The 14,440-nt window shown below is 38.4% G+C and overlaps 1 protein-coding gene across 1 annotated transcript in view; it reads left to right on the forward strand.

Annotated features, from left to right (window-relative positions):
* Positions 1-14,440, forward strand: part of LOC150077504 (uncharacterized) — a 127,125-nt gene that overhangs the window by 12,560 nt on the left and 100,125 nt on the right. The window contains exon 2 of the mRNA XM_090385926.1: positions 5,256-5,805. Coding sequence (XP_090242052.1) covers positions 5,256-5,805 — 550 coding nt within the window. The remainder of the gene's footprint in view (positions 1-5,255; positions 5,806-14,440) is intronic.

The raw sequence follows: 14,440 nt of genomic DNA on the forward strand, positions 1-14,440 counted from the left end.
TTGCCGACCCAGCTTCCCCAGAAAAGAAAAAATCAAAACAGATCGATTAAAACAAGCAACTCATCGTAAGTCATCTGAATCAAGTACTAAACCCAAATAATGCGTACACTTCTACAATGGAATTGTCGTGGCATTCGAAGTAATTTAAGCGATATCAAAGATCTAATTTCCGTATATGCTCCTGCAAGTATCTGTTTGCAAGAAACAAACCTAACTCAGCACATAAGTATTTCAATCAAGAACTACAATGTATATAGGCAAGATCGAAAAACCAATACAGGTCATGGAGGAGTCGCCATTCTTGTTGACTCTAATGTTCCATCCAAGCATATTCAGCTACAAACACCCCTTGAAGCAGTCGCGGTACGCATCGTGACTGGAATTACCTTGACTATGATTTCGCTCTACCTTCCACCTAATCATGCGTATTCACTGCAAGAATTTGAGGATCTAATTGAACAATTACCATCTCCTTTTTGTTTGATGGGGGACCTTAATGGGCATCATATCATCTGGGGATCACTTCATACAGACAAAAGAGGACAGATGATTGAAAAACTTATAAATAATAGGAACCTAACACTCTTAAACACAGGTACTCACACCCATGTCCACTTACCAACAGGGACTACCTCTGCAATTGATCTCACCATCTGTTCCCCAGCTCTCTTTCCTCTCCTTGACTGGTCTGTTTCCGATGATCCTTATAGCAGTGATCATTACCCAGTTGTTTGTCACCTACTAGCAAATGATGTACAGCAACCTATAAGAGGTATAAAATGGAAATTTTGCAAAGCAAACTGGGAAAAATACCAATATGCTGCTTCTCTAGATGAGAAAATCATAAGACATACTGATATCAATAATGCTGTTACTCACATCACAAATCAAATAATTTCTGCAGCAAACATTGCAATACCAAAGACAGCTAACCAGTCTCATAAACATTATAAGCCGTGGTGGAATGAAGAATGCTTGGAAGCAAAGAAAGAAAAAAATAAGGCTTGGAATCAATTCAGAAAGTATCCCACCACCACCAATCTCATAAAATATAAGAAAGCCAGAGCAAAAGCACGCTATATACGCCGGAAATCTCAGAAAGAATCCTGGATATCCTTTGCAAGCAAAATTAATAGAAATACGGACAGCAGAATAATATGGAATAAAATTAGACAAATTTCAGGCAAATATACAACCGTCCCTAAACCGATCATAAGCTGGAAAGGTCATGACATAACTGAACCAGAAAAAATTGCAAATCTACTAGGAGAAACGTTTGAGGAATTGTCAGCAACAACGTCATACAGACCAATCTTTCAAACATATAAAGCTCAAATCGAAAAATACAAAATCAATTTCCATGCAGCTCATGAGATTTCATACAATCAATCCTTCACTATAAATGAATTACATAAAGCCCTAGCCAAATCTAAAGAAAGCGCAGCAGGTCCGGATGGAATCCACTATCAAATGATCAAACACCTCCCTAAAAACTCTTTATGCATGCTGTTACTGCTGTATAATAGGATATACCTTGAGGATACATATCCAGACTCTTGGCGACATTCGTTTGTACTGGCCTTTCCAAAACCTGGGAAGGACCATTCAAATCCATATAATTATCGTCCCATCGCGCTCACTAGCTGTCTAGGTAAAATTTTAGAAAAAATGGTGAATGATCGGTTAACATGGTTTCTTGACTTCCATAACCTCCTGAGTCCTAGTCAGTATGGGTTCCGGAAAAATAGATCAACAATAGACATAATGACAAAAGCTGAATCAAATATTCGCAATGCCTTTCTCCGAAACGAACACCTTGTAATGATATGCCTTGATATTGAAAAGGCGTTCGATACTACGTGGAGATATGGTATCCTTCATGAATTGTACAAATTAGGTCTTCGAGGCCATCTACCAAAGTTCCTTCAGAATTTCATGACTAAAAGAACTTTTCAAGTCCGTTATCATCATATTCTGTCTCTAATATACAATCAAGAACAGGGGGTCCCCCAAGGCTCAGTCCTCAGTGCAACCCTTTTCGCTATCAAAATAAACCCTGTAACAGAAGTTATTCCAGCAACAGTTGAAACCTACCTATATGCCGACGACCTCACAATATCATGTCACTCACAGAATATGCGGACAATCGAGAGGCAGCTCCAATGTGCTATTAACAAAATAGAATCCTGGTCCATCTATAATGGATATCGAATCTCAGTACAAAAGACAGCGGCAATACACTTCTGCAGAAAACGAAAGATGCATCCTGATCCAGAACTCAGGATAAGCAATCAACAAATTCCACTGAAACAGAGTATCCGGCTACTAGGACTAATCATGGATCAAAAATTAAATTTCCTAGAACACATAAAATATCTACGTACAATGTGCTTAAAGAAATTAAACATTCTACGAGCTGTATCAGCCATGACATGGGGAGCTGATCGTTATTCACTTTTGCATGTTTATCGTGCAATGATAAGATCTAAATTAGATTATGGTTCTCCCATTTACTCCTCAGCTAGGAAAAGTGTGTTAAACTGGTTAGATCCAATTCATCACAATGCATTACGTGTTATTTCAGGAGCCTTCCGTACCTCACCTGTGTATAGCCTATACACAGAGATCCATGAACTCCCACTCAGTCTTCGTAGACAAGTTCTTCTTATGAACTATGCTGCGAAAGTTCAAAGCCTTCCTGGACATCCAACATGGCAATACTTGTATAAACCGAAATGGGAAAATTTATATACGAACAAACCTCATATCTGCAAACCTGCAGGTATCCGACTAAAAGAAATACTCTCACAATTGAACTTAAGTATGGATAAAATCTACCAAGATACCCCCACAGCCGTTCCACCGTGGAAAATCAGTTCAATTGACTGTGACATGTTCCTCATAAAATGGAAACAGAGCAATATCCCAAGTCAACATATAAAACAGCTTCATTCCTCTTATGTAACGCAATTCTCTGACTATTCTCATCTGTATACTGATGGATCCAAGACGGCCACACACGTTGGTGCTGCTGTTGCATTGCCAAACAACATAATCTCACAGTCTCTTCCAATAGAGTGCAGTATCTTTAGTGCCGAATTGTTTGCAATAAGTCTCGCCCTAGATCACATTGCCAAAACTTCCCTCGTAAAAAGTATTATTTTCACAGACTCATTAAGTGCAATATATGCTTTACAGACAGAGGATCATCCATCTCATCCGTATGTAAGAAAAATTCTTTCCTCCCTATTACACCTTCGGGAAAACAAACAAAGAGTCAGATTCACTTGGATTCCTGGACATTCTGGAATACTCGGCAATGAACGTGCGGATGATGCTGCAAAACATCCTTCTAACAAAAATTCTCACTTGCATAAAATACCGCTCAATGACTTTAAAAACATCAATCGAAAAGCCTCTGAAAATATATGGACGCAGACCTGGAAATCTCAAACAAACAATAAATTATACCAAATTAAACAAGAGCAGAAATCCTGGAAATCAAGTTTTCGGTCAAACAGACATGAAGAGGTTATCCTCGCCCGGCTTCGCATCGGGCACACATATTTAACACACTCTTACCTCCTAATGAAAGACGATCCTCCACAATGCTCTCAGTGTCTGACCACACTAACAGTGAAGCACATCATCATAGAATGTCCACGATACCAAATTGCCCGCCAATCAGCATTCAAATCGCATTCAAATGAGCCATTAAGCCTTGAACTCATTATGGGAGAAAACTCAAACGTCAGTGAACTCTTATCATACCTCAGCTTAATAAACTTAACTAATCATATCTAATATGTTAAAGCAGTAACAATGTAACAGGAAATAACAAAACTTGAACAGGCGCAATATAGCCGAAGTTGCTCTTGCGCCGTTAAACCCCAAACAACAACAACAACAATCCCCTTTCATCATCCAACGATGCCTTGAACATGCAGCAGCATCTCCAAAAATGGTGAAACGTCTCCAATCCGGGGACTTGTTAATAGAGACTTCTCTCCCAAGACACTCTGAACAACTACTGAAACTCACCACTCTAAGCGGAATTCCAATACAAGTCACTCCGCATAACACCCTGAATTCATCCAGAGGAGTGATTACTGAGTGGGATCTACTGAACGTGTCTGAAGAAGAAATAGTACAAGAACTAAAGTCACAAAATGTAACTCAAGCAAAAAGAATCATGATACGAAAAGATGGTACCTTAGTCCCAACACGTAACATAATTCTAACTTTCAATACACCGAATCTACCAGCATCAGTCAAAGCAGGTTACTTAAATTGCCGTGTTCGACCCTTTATCCCAAATCCCCTAAGATGCTACAAGTGCCAGAAATTTGGTCACTCCCAGACAGCATGCCGTGGCGTTTCAACATGTCCAAACTGTGGCTCCACAACTCATACCCAGTTAGAATGCAAAGCACAAACTCCACAGTGTCCTAATTGCAGGGGAAGCCATCCAGCATACTCTAAAGAATGTGACCTCTGGAAGATAGGCAAAAAAATTCAAAAATATAAGACTGAAAATAAAGTCTCCTATCAAGAAGCTAGGAAACAAATTAAACTAACCATGCCAAATAGCTCTTATGCCTCGATTATCCACTCTCACCAATCAGTAGCATGTCAGACGGAAGTGTCACTCTCTCCAGATAAATCGATTGCAGACTGGGCTCGATCAGTTCTATCGACCCAGCCTACATCAAAGCCAAACACAGTTGACCAAAGTATGAATACACCTATCACAGTTCCAACCCAAATCATAACCCAAGGTAAAGTAACAGAAAAACCTCAAAAATCAGATCCTGTCGAGGTTAATCAACCACCCTCAACAAGGATGGATACCGACGATACGACTACCCAAGACCTCCTTGAATTACATGCAGATGATGAAATGGAAGATAGCAATAATTCAACACGCCCCAATTTCCCCAGAAAAGAAAAACCTAAGCTGGATCGTCACAAACAACCCACTTATAAAAAGCAGTCAGATTCATCTCCTTCTTTCAAATCCAAATAATGGAACAGATCATCCAATGGAACTGTAGAGGCCTTAGCAGCAACATCGATGATATCCATGAATTAATTCACCTATACCGACCTCTTGCAATGTGCTTGCAGGAAACGAATTTGACACCTCAGATCTCAATCAAAATCAAAAATTATACCTTGTTTAGACAAGACAGAGCTGACACTAACAGTGCTCACGGAGGAGTAGCAATACTCGTGGATTCAAGTATCCCCTCCAGACGCATCCATTTACAAATCTCCTTAGAAGCTGTTGCCACTCGCGTTGTAAATGGTATTACACTGACACTGGTTTCAATCTATCTTCCACCAAATCATCAATATACCATTCAAGAAATCGAAGATCTTGTCTTGCAGTTACCATCTCCCTTTTGTATCCTAGGAGACTTTAATGCCCACCATCCAATATGGGGTTCACCTATATCAGACAAACGAGGGAAGCTTATTGAAATGTTGATAGACAGGCAAAATTTAACTTTACTAAATACTGGCACTCCCACATATATCCATCTCCCTACAGGTACAACCTCTACAATAGACCTTACCATTTGTTCCCCAATCCTCTTTCCAAGTATAGAGTGGGTAACTCTAAGCGATCCTTATAGCAGTGATCACTATCCCATAATCTGCAAAATTCAAACATCCTGTTCCTTCCCAACAGAAAATCCAATGAAATGGAAATTTTCAAGAGCTGATTGGACAAAATACAGAACGCAAATATCATTTGACAACTACATTATTCAGTCCTGTTCCATCGACAGTGTTACTGAGCACATCACAAATGAAATTCTGTCAGCCGCATCCGCTACCATTCCTCAATATCAAGCAAGAAATAGACGAAAAACAAATTATTGGTGGAATGAGGACTGCACCCATGCGAAAAAAGAGAAAAACAAAGCCTGGAACCTTTTCCGCAAACACCCAACCACCCTCAATCTTATTAGTTATAAACGTCTTAGAGCAAAAGCTCGTTACATCAGACGTAAAGCGAAAAAAGAAAACTGGATTAAATTCGCCTCGTCAGTGAATAAAAATACTGATATTAGATTAATCTGGAGAAAAATAAAACGTTTAAACAGTAAATTTCCTCCTTTATCCACCCCACTACTGAACTGGAATGGACAGGAGCTTTCTACCCCTACAGAAATATCAAATGCACTGGGAACCACATTTTCTCAGCTGTCCTCTTCTATCGCCTATGATCAAACATTTCAAAAACTTAAAACAATTGCAGAGAAATCCAGACTAAATTTCACTGACAATTCCGCTTTACCTTATAACAAACCATTTACCATGCTTGAGCTGCAACAATCCCTTAACAACTCAAGAAACAGTGCTGCTGGCCCAGATGGGATATACTATGTAATGTTGCAAAATTTGGATCAGAGATCACTCTCATTACTGCTCATATTTTTCAATCGCATTTTTTCCGAACATACCTTCCCAAGTTCCTGGAGTCATTCTTATGTACTAGCAATTGCAAAGCCCGGTAAAGATCATTCTGTTCCGCAAAATTACAGACCAATATCCCTTACCAGCTGTCTAAGCAAAACCCTAGAGAAAATGATACATCGCCGTCTCACTTGGTTCCTGGAGTCCCAAAACTTGATTAACAACAACCAATTTGGATTCCGGAAAAATCGATCTTCATTGGATCTCATGATCAAAACCGAGACAAACATTAGAAATGCTTTCGTCAAGAAGGAACATCTCGTAATGGTCTGTCTTGATGTCGAGAAAGCCTTCGACACTACTTGGCGATTCGGCCTCTTAAAAGATCTGCATTCTCTTGGCCTGAGAGGTAATTTATCATACTTTATCAAAAATTTTCTACATCAGAGATCCTTTCAAGTCCGTTACCGGGGAACCCTCTCTAAGATCTTTACCCAAGAAGAAGGAATTCCGCAAGGGTCGGTTCTCAGTGCCACTTTATTTACAATGAGAATGAACCACATAATTGAACTCATTCCGAAAACTGTAGATTCCTACCTCTTTGCAGATGATCTCTCAATATCCTGTCATTCTCAAAACATGCATTACATTGAACGCCAGCTACAAATATCAATTAATCGCATCGTGACATGGATGACAGAAAATGGTTATAGACTGTCCAGCAAGAAATCTGCTGCCATACACTTCTGTAACAGACGAAATATGCATCCTGAGCCCGAGCTCCACTTGAATAACCAACCTCTTCCCATAGCTAATTGTATTCGTCTACTAGGATTATTTTTCGACAACAAGTTAAACTTCCAAAAACACGTTGAATATCTCCGGACAAACTGTCAAAAGAAACTGAACATACTCAGAGTTTTATCAGCGACAGCATGGGGAGCAGATCGTAACACCCTGCTTCACCTATACAGAGCCATAATTAGATCACGCCTGGACTACGGGGCGCCTGTTTTTGATTCTGCTAGGGAGAGTGTTTTATCTCGGCTCAACCCTATCCAACATTCAGCTCTTAGATCAGCATTAGGTGCATTCAGAACATCTCCAGTGCAAAGTTTATATATCGAAGCCCATGAACCTCCTCTAAACATGAGGAGAAAGATGTTGCTGTTAAACTATGCAATCAAGATCCAAAGCCAGGTAACCCATCCTAATTGGTCAATACTTCATGATCCGCTGTATATGACCCTGTATAGAAACAAAACACAGACAGTTCGGCCTGCTGGTATTAGGCTAAAACATCTAACAGAAGATTGGGATATACACTTCGATAAAATCTTGCAAGATCCTATAGATCCTGACCCACCATGGTCTGACATCACGCCATGTTGTGACAAGTACTTCCACCAGTGGGGTAAACACTCTCTATCAGACTTTACCATCCAACAGCTGCACACTGAGCATGGTCAACATTATCCTGACTTCGCTAAAATATATACAGATGGGTCGAAATCCGAGAGTGGATCGGGTGCAGCAGTGGTACTCCCTGATAAAATAGTTTCTCAATCTCTTCCGACAGAGTGTAGTAGCTACACAACTGAATTATTTGCCATAAAGCTTGCATTAGAAAATGTCTTCCATATGTCAATTCAAAAGAGCATAATTTACACAGACTCGCAAGGTTCCGTATTAGCATTGCAAAACAATTCCCCACCTACTCATCCGATATTAAAGCTCATCAAAACACAGTTGATACGACTTAGAGAGCATCAGCAAAAGGTTATCTTCTGCTGGATTCCAGGCCATACCGGAATACCAGGGAATGAAATTGCAGATGATGCTGCCAAAAATCCATCCAGCCCAGCCCCAACGAATTCGCTAGTACCTGTCGCAGATTATAAAATGAATATACAAAGAATATGTAAAGATCAATGGACTCTTCAGTGGCAAACACAATTCCAAAATAAACTATTCCAACTAAAACCCTTACCAAAATTATGGGCTTCTAGCTCTATAGCAAACAGACAAGAAGAAGTAATTCTAGCCAGAGCCAGAATTGGACATACTCATTTAACCCATCTGTTTCTTTTGTCAGGAAATGATCCTCCCCAGTGCAATCATTGTCATACACCACTCACAGTCAAACACATACTTCTGGACTGTACTCTATATAATAATGCTCGACTAATGTCTTTCAATTCTCTGTCAAATTTAAAGGAACCTTTGTCACTTCACCATATCATAGGCGAAAATTCAAATCTTGCAGAATTCTTCTCCTTTCTAAAACGAATAAGATTGTATAACCGTATTTAACTGCTTATTAATCAACAAACACAGACTGTATGCATCACTTCCATAAGTGCAATATGGCCTAAGTAGCCATTGCACTTTAAACCCCAACAACAACAACAACAACAACAGACTGCAGGCGAATAATACACGAAAAGATACACTCCCAATGGCAGGATTCGTGGAATAGACAGACTGCGAATAAATTATATCTTATAAAGCCTTTAATTGAACCGTGGCCGTCTAGTCTGCGCAGGAATCGTAAAGAGGAAGTTGTTCTCGCCCGGACCCGCATAGGACATAGTCATTTGACTCATTCGTTTTTGCTGAGGGCTGATGACCCTCCTATGTGTGAGTCCTGTGGCACAATTTTATCAATTAGACACATTTTAGTTGACTGTCCAGATTTTAGCAATATCCGTTTTACCGCTTTTAGCCATCTGACTGAGCCGTATACACTCAGTCAGATTTTATCTGACAATGACAATGTGTCTGCTATTTTTAGCCTTTTGAAAGCAATAAACGTTTTTAATCGTATTTAAAATTCATGTTATTATTATTTCGTTTATTGATTTATCATTGTAATTAGATCTGGACACGGTGGCCTAATTAATTAGGTCACTGAGATGTTAAATTTTTATATATTACCTGGTCTTGGCGCATTATAGCCTTAGATGCTAATGCGCCAATAAAACCAAACCAAACCAAATCACATTAAAAATCGCGACTACCAGAGGTATATGATTTATTGTGATTCGTCGAGCGTGTTACAGGCTCTGGTATCGGTGAGTTTTAATCCTCATCCGATCCTGTCCGGGATCCGGCAGATTCTTTTTTCCCTCACGAAATTAGAATTCGATATTCGTTTTTGCTGGATCCCTAGCCACATTGGGATCCGGGGAAATGAATCAGCTGATGCCGCTGCCAAATCAGCCATTTCCCTGGATAATTATTGCCTGTCAGTCCCCTATACAGACTACAGGCAAATAATACGTTCTAAACTACTTTCCCAATGGCAAGATTCTTGGCATGGACAGGCCAAAAATAAATTACATCGCATTAAGCCTGTAATTATGCAATGGCAGTCCAGTCTACGCAGGGTCCGAAGAGAGGAAGTTGTTCTTGCTCGGCTCCGCATAGGTCATAGTCATCTAACACATTCCTATTTGCTGAGGGCGGATGACCCACCTATGTGCGAGAATTGTAATGTTATTTTAACCATCAGTCATCTTTTTGTAGAATGTCCTGTTATTATTGAAGCACGACGCTTGTGTTTTACTGATTTTAATAATTTGACTGAGCCATTTACACTCAGTCAGATTATAGGTGACAGAGACAATATGTCTGACGTTTTTAACTTCTTACAATCTATTAATGTTTATACAAAGATATAAGTTTTATGGTTTTACTTTTATACCTTGTTAACGTAATAATTATTTGTTTGACGTGGTAGCTTTTGCTACCAAAATGTTTAATAACATTTTAAATTTGTCTTGGCGCATTATGGCCTTAGCTGCCAATGCGCCATTAAAAACCAAACCAAACCAACCCAAACCAAACCATCCCTTCTACCGGAATTAAAGTGGCAAGTAATATAAAACCCAAACAACATTGACCACGACCCAGTAATCACCATACTGACCAGAAACACTCCCTGTCATTCCAACAGACCAACCGGTGGACAATAGAAAACGGCAACTGGGAAAAATTTAGAACACTGTCAATATTTAATCCACAAATCACCCAAAATTCTTGTGAAACGACGATTGCATGAAAACAAGAAGACAACAAAACAAAGCTTGGAATAAGTTCCGGAGATATCCTACAAAAGATAATCTGATAAAATATTAACACGCACGAGCACTAGCTAGATATACACGGAAACAAGCCAGAAAAAACTTCCTGGATCCAGTTTACTTCCTCAATAAATAGAACAACAAACACACAAATAATATGGAATAAAATAGGAAAAATTAATGGGAAATATAAAAACCAACCATCACTAGTATTACACTGTAATGGAGAAAGCATTACCGAACCATCAGAGATAGCTGAAGTATCGTCAAAAGAATCATACACTACAGAATTTTTGACCTATAAGGAGAAAACTGAAAATAACACAATTAATTTTAATACCAAAAGGATTGAACCCTATAACCAACCAATTACATTATATGAATTACGCGAAGCAGCATCACAAACAAAACCAAGTGCAGTTGGACCAGATAATATACACTATGACATGCCGACCGGGCTAGCTATATATAAATAATATATTTTGAACTGTGTAAAGAAACTCGATTACATATAAATTATTGAAGGACGACGAAAATAATATCACACGAATAAGTGATCCATCGAAGTTAATTACAGATTACTCTCAGTATTTCGACCTCTCAAAGTTTTTAACTGTTATTAAAACTTAGTATTTCATCCGAGTCTCCACTATCCTAACTAGTTTCAATTACAGTATTTACTCGTGTGAATGCTCACGAGTACTTATTTTCTGCTAGTTTAGTGCATATCCATTTACCAGAGGATGAAAACATAGGGTAGGAGAATTCCTTTTTTATAGAAGTAGCTTCAGACAGACTTCTGTAATTACTGGAGGCAAACAGCGAAAAACCCAAAGGTACAGACGTCGATTCGAGCGGTTGCTTAGTTTGTTCTACTGGCAATTGATACAGCACTTATCTGCTCAGTTCCCATTACTTTCAGTAGAAATTTGTGTTCCTGTTCATTGAGCATACGTGACCAAATTGCCAAGACCCTTTCTGTAAACAGAAGAAAACACACATGTTCTCATTTATTCTTCGTTTCCTTACACGTTACGCTTCTCTCAACTGCATTAATCATAACTATCTTTGGCCAATAGTTACTTTGACAACAGGTCTGCCAAATTTATTTCCATTCTCATCTGATTTGTTAATAATTACCACAATGTATTTTTTACTTAATCTGTACATCTACTCACAGTTGGCACTTGGCCAGTTTTATTCATATGCATTTTCGTCCTCATTAAATTTAAACATTTCGATTTTTCTCCAAGTCCTCTAACTTTAATTGGACTATTAGATTGTTTTAACACGTGGTCCAAACAGTCTATGATGAAATTTGAGATGGTTGGACAGTTATACCCGAAGTATAAATATTCATATTAATATCAAACGTGTACGTTCGAAATGAATATGACATTCTATTTTACAGTCCACAGTCAGAATTGCATCTGCAGGATTATTTTTATTGATTTTTAGTATTGCATAAAAATTTCGCGCAAATATTTCTCCTAGTGCTAAAGTCACAAAAATATCTTATTCTTTATATAACATATTGACTTTAATTTGAAAATTATTTTTATTTTATGTTCAATTATAAAAATATTATATCAAATCAAAGTAATTTAAATATCCCAATTTTTTTTTACGTCAGACCCTAGAACAAATGTAACTGCACCCTAATGACCTTTCTACCTGTCTCTTCAGTACCTCACAGACGTGGCTCATTGTCATAAACGTAGCCCAAGTTCGATTCTTCATTCTAACAGGAAAAACTTCCATTTTTCGGTGTTGCAAGAGGAAGTTTCTGACATGGGGAAGTGCGTTTGAATTCTGCTCTCTCAGCTGGATAATTAACATTAGAATAGTTGTACGCATTTTGATTGGCGGTAAGGACAGTGAAAAATAGGTCTCCTGAGAATGCCTTTAAGATACTAATAAAAGAAATAACCCGAAATGGCTCAAGCGTAAAGTAAAATGCAAACGTTTTCCTACAATGGTTCAGTAGTCATCATGGAGTACGACTAACTGTTTGTTCTGGCTGTTTCTTATTCCAGGTGTATTAGTGCACTGCTGTTCCTAATGCGGACTTAAAATTACAAGGTCAGTTTCTTAATTCATTCATTTTAATTAGCTGTTTTTCGAAACACACTTTAATTACTCTTAAACTTAAATTGTCTTTATTTTTATTTACTTATTGCATTGCGATAAAGAAAACCGCAAATGTATGTATAGCCGGTAATTTTTGTCTTGGTTTTCGTGATTATCAGAGGAATCATGAGTATTTATTGAAGAATTCTTAATACTCACATGGCATAAGATTGTCTGAATTATTATTAATATTATTATTATTACGGTTTAAAAGAATAAACGTTTCTGCCATTGATACAAGATTCAACGTCAAATCTTTACCACTTGATTTGAAAGAAATGTCATTGTCAGTACTTTCATAACCGCAAGGGGAGTTATAACAAACTGCAATGTCGCTGGATGCAGTGGAGGTACAAATCAGTTTCAAGGATTGTCTAACTGAAAATGTTTTAGATACACTGCGTGATCACTGAATTATGACTACCTACCTGAAGCCCACGAACCTCCGTTACAACTCCGCAGGAAAAAAAATTACTTCTCTTGTATGCTGCAAAAATCCGCAGTCTTCCTTCTCACCCTAATGGGAGTCATTTTACAATAGCAAACAAAATGAAAACCGACCTGCTCCCCTTAGACTTAAAGAACTAGCTGAATCATGGAATATAGAAATTGGTAATATATTTCAGGACATGACACCATCAGATCCACCTTGGACAATTTCAACAATGGTGAAAGAACACCCTATCTCATTCCAATATCGCACATTTACATGCAACCTACTCTCTTGCTAACTCAAAGACATGTGAAGTCTATACAGATGGATCAAAAACTGATATCCAAGTGGGTACTGCGGCAGTCTTCCCTCAGCACCTACTTGGACACATTCACCACATCTGTCTGATTACCAATCGAATGCAGTATTTTCGCTACTATAAACTTGACTCTGGATCATATTACCCAACTTCTAATTTCGTCCGCCTTGATATACAGTGACCCACTCAGTGCTGTTTCTGCTATAAGTAGTACGGAGGGTTGATTCAACCTTTTATTATTATTATTATTATTATTATCTGTTTATTTCCATAAGGAAACCACCCCGGGACGGCAAAGTTCCAGGAGTGTGCTAAGTACATATCAGGATACGAGATACTACGTGCAGTGGGTTACATATACTGAACACGTAGTCTCGTCCCGAAATATTATATACACATTTTATGTTTAATATATACGGTATTTACACATTAATGATTCTGTACATACATTATACAACTCATATATTTACAATTCACTAATAATTCCATCTATAACTTACATATTAACATAACTGTTACAGAAGGTATATTTTTACAGTCAACAAATTATTATTGTTCTTAAAGCAGAAAGCTTCACTTTTATTCACAATTCTTTGGTACTTTGCAGCCGATTCATATTTCGGTAAGTCTGTACGAATCCTGGAAGATCTCTTTCCGGTATGTTGCATCCTCACACAGTTTTTCGGCATCTATGTGTAGTGAGTTAAATATTTTCGCTGCATTTGATGGGAAGAATCTTTGCAGGCTACTAAGATTGTGGCCCCGGGTGCCAAGCGTTCCGTGACCAAGTGATTTTTGTGCGTTCCAAAAAGCGTTATATCCAAAGAGCCTTTGAACAAATTATATTTCGTTCCAACTACCGTTTTCTTTATTTATAAATTACTGCAGCACTTTTGCACTACAAGAAGTAGGCAAAGGCCCAGAAAGGGAAGCCACCTTTCTGTTTCTATTTCTAACAGTACTAACCAATTAACTCAGCCGCTTGGTCACCTAGTGGCACTGCTCCTGCCTCCCCGTGGCGGGGCCGGAAACCTGGGAGGTAAAGCA

Source organism: Mastigoproctus giganteus, chromosome 12, assembly GCF_048544385.1.
Source record: "Mastigoproctus giganteus isolate SK-2022 chromosome 12, ASM4854438v1, whole genome shotgun sequence".
Lineage (NCBI taxonomy): Eukaryota > Metazoa > Arthropoda > Arachnida > Uropygi > Thelyphonidae > Mastigoproctus > Mastigoproctus giganteus.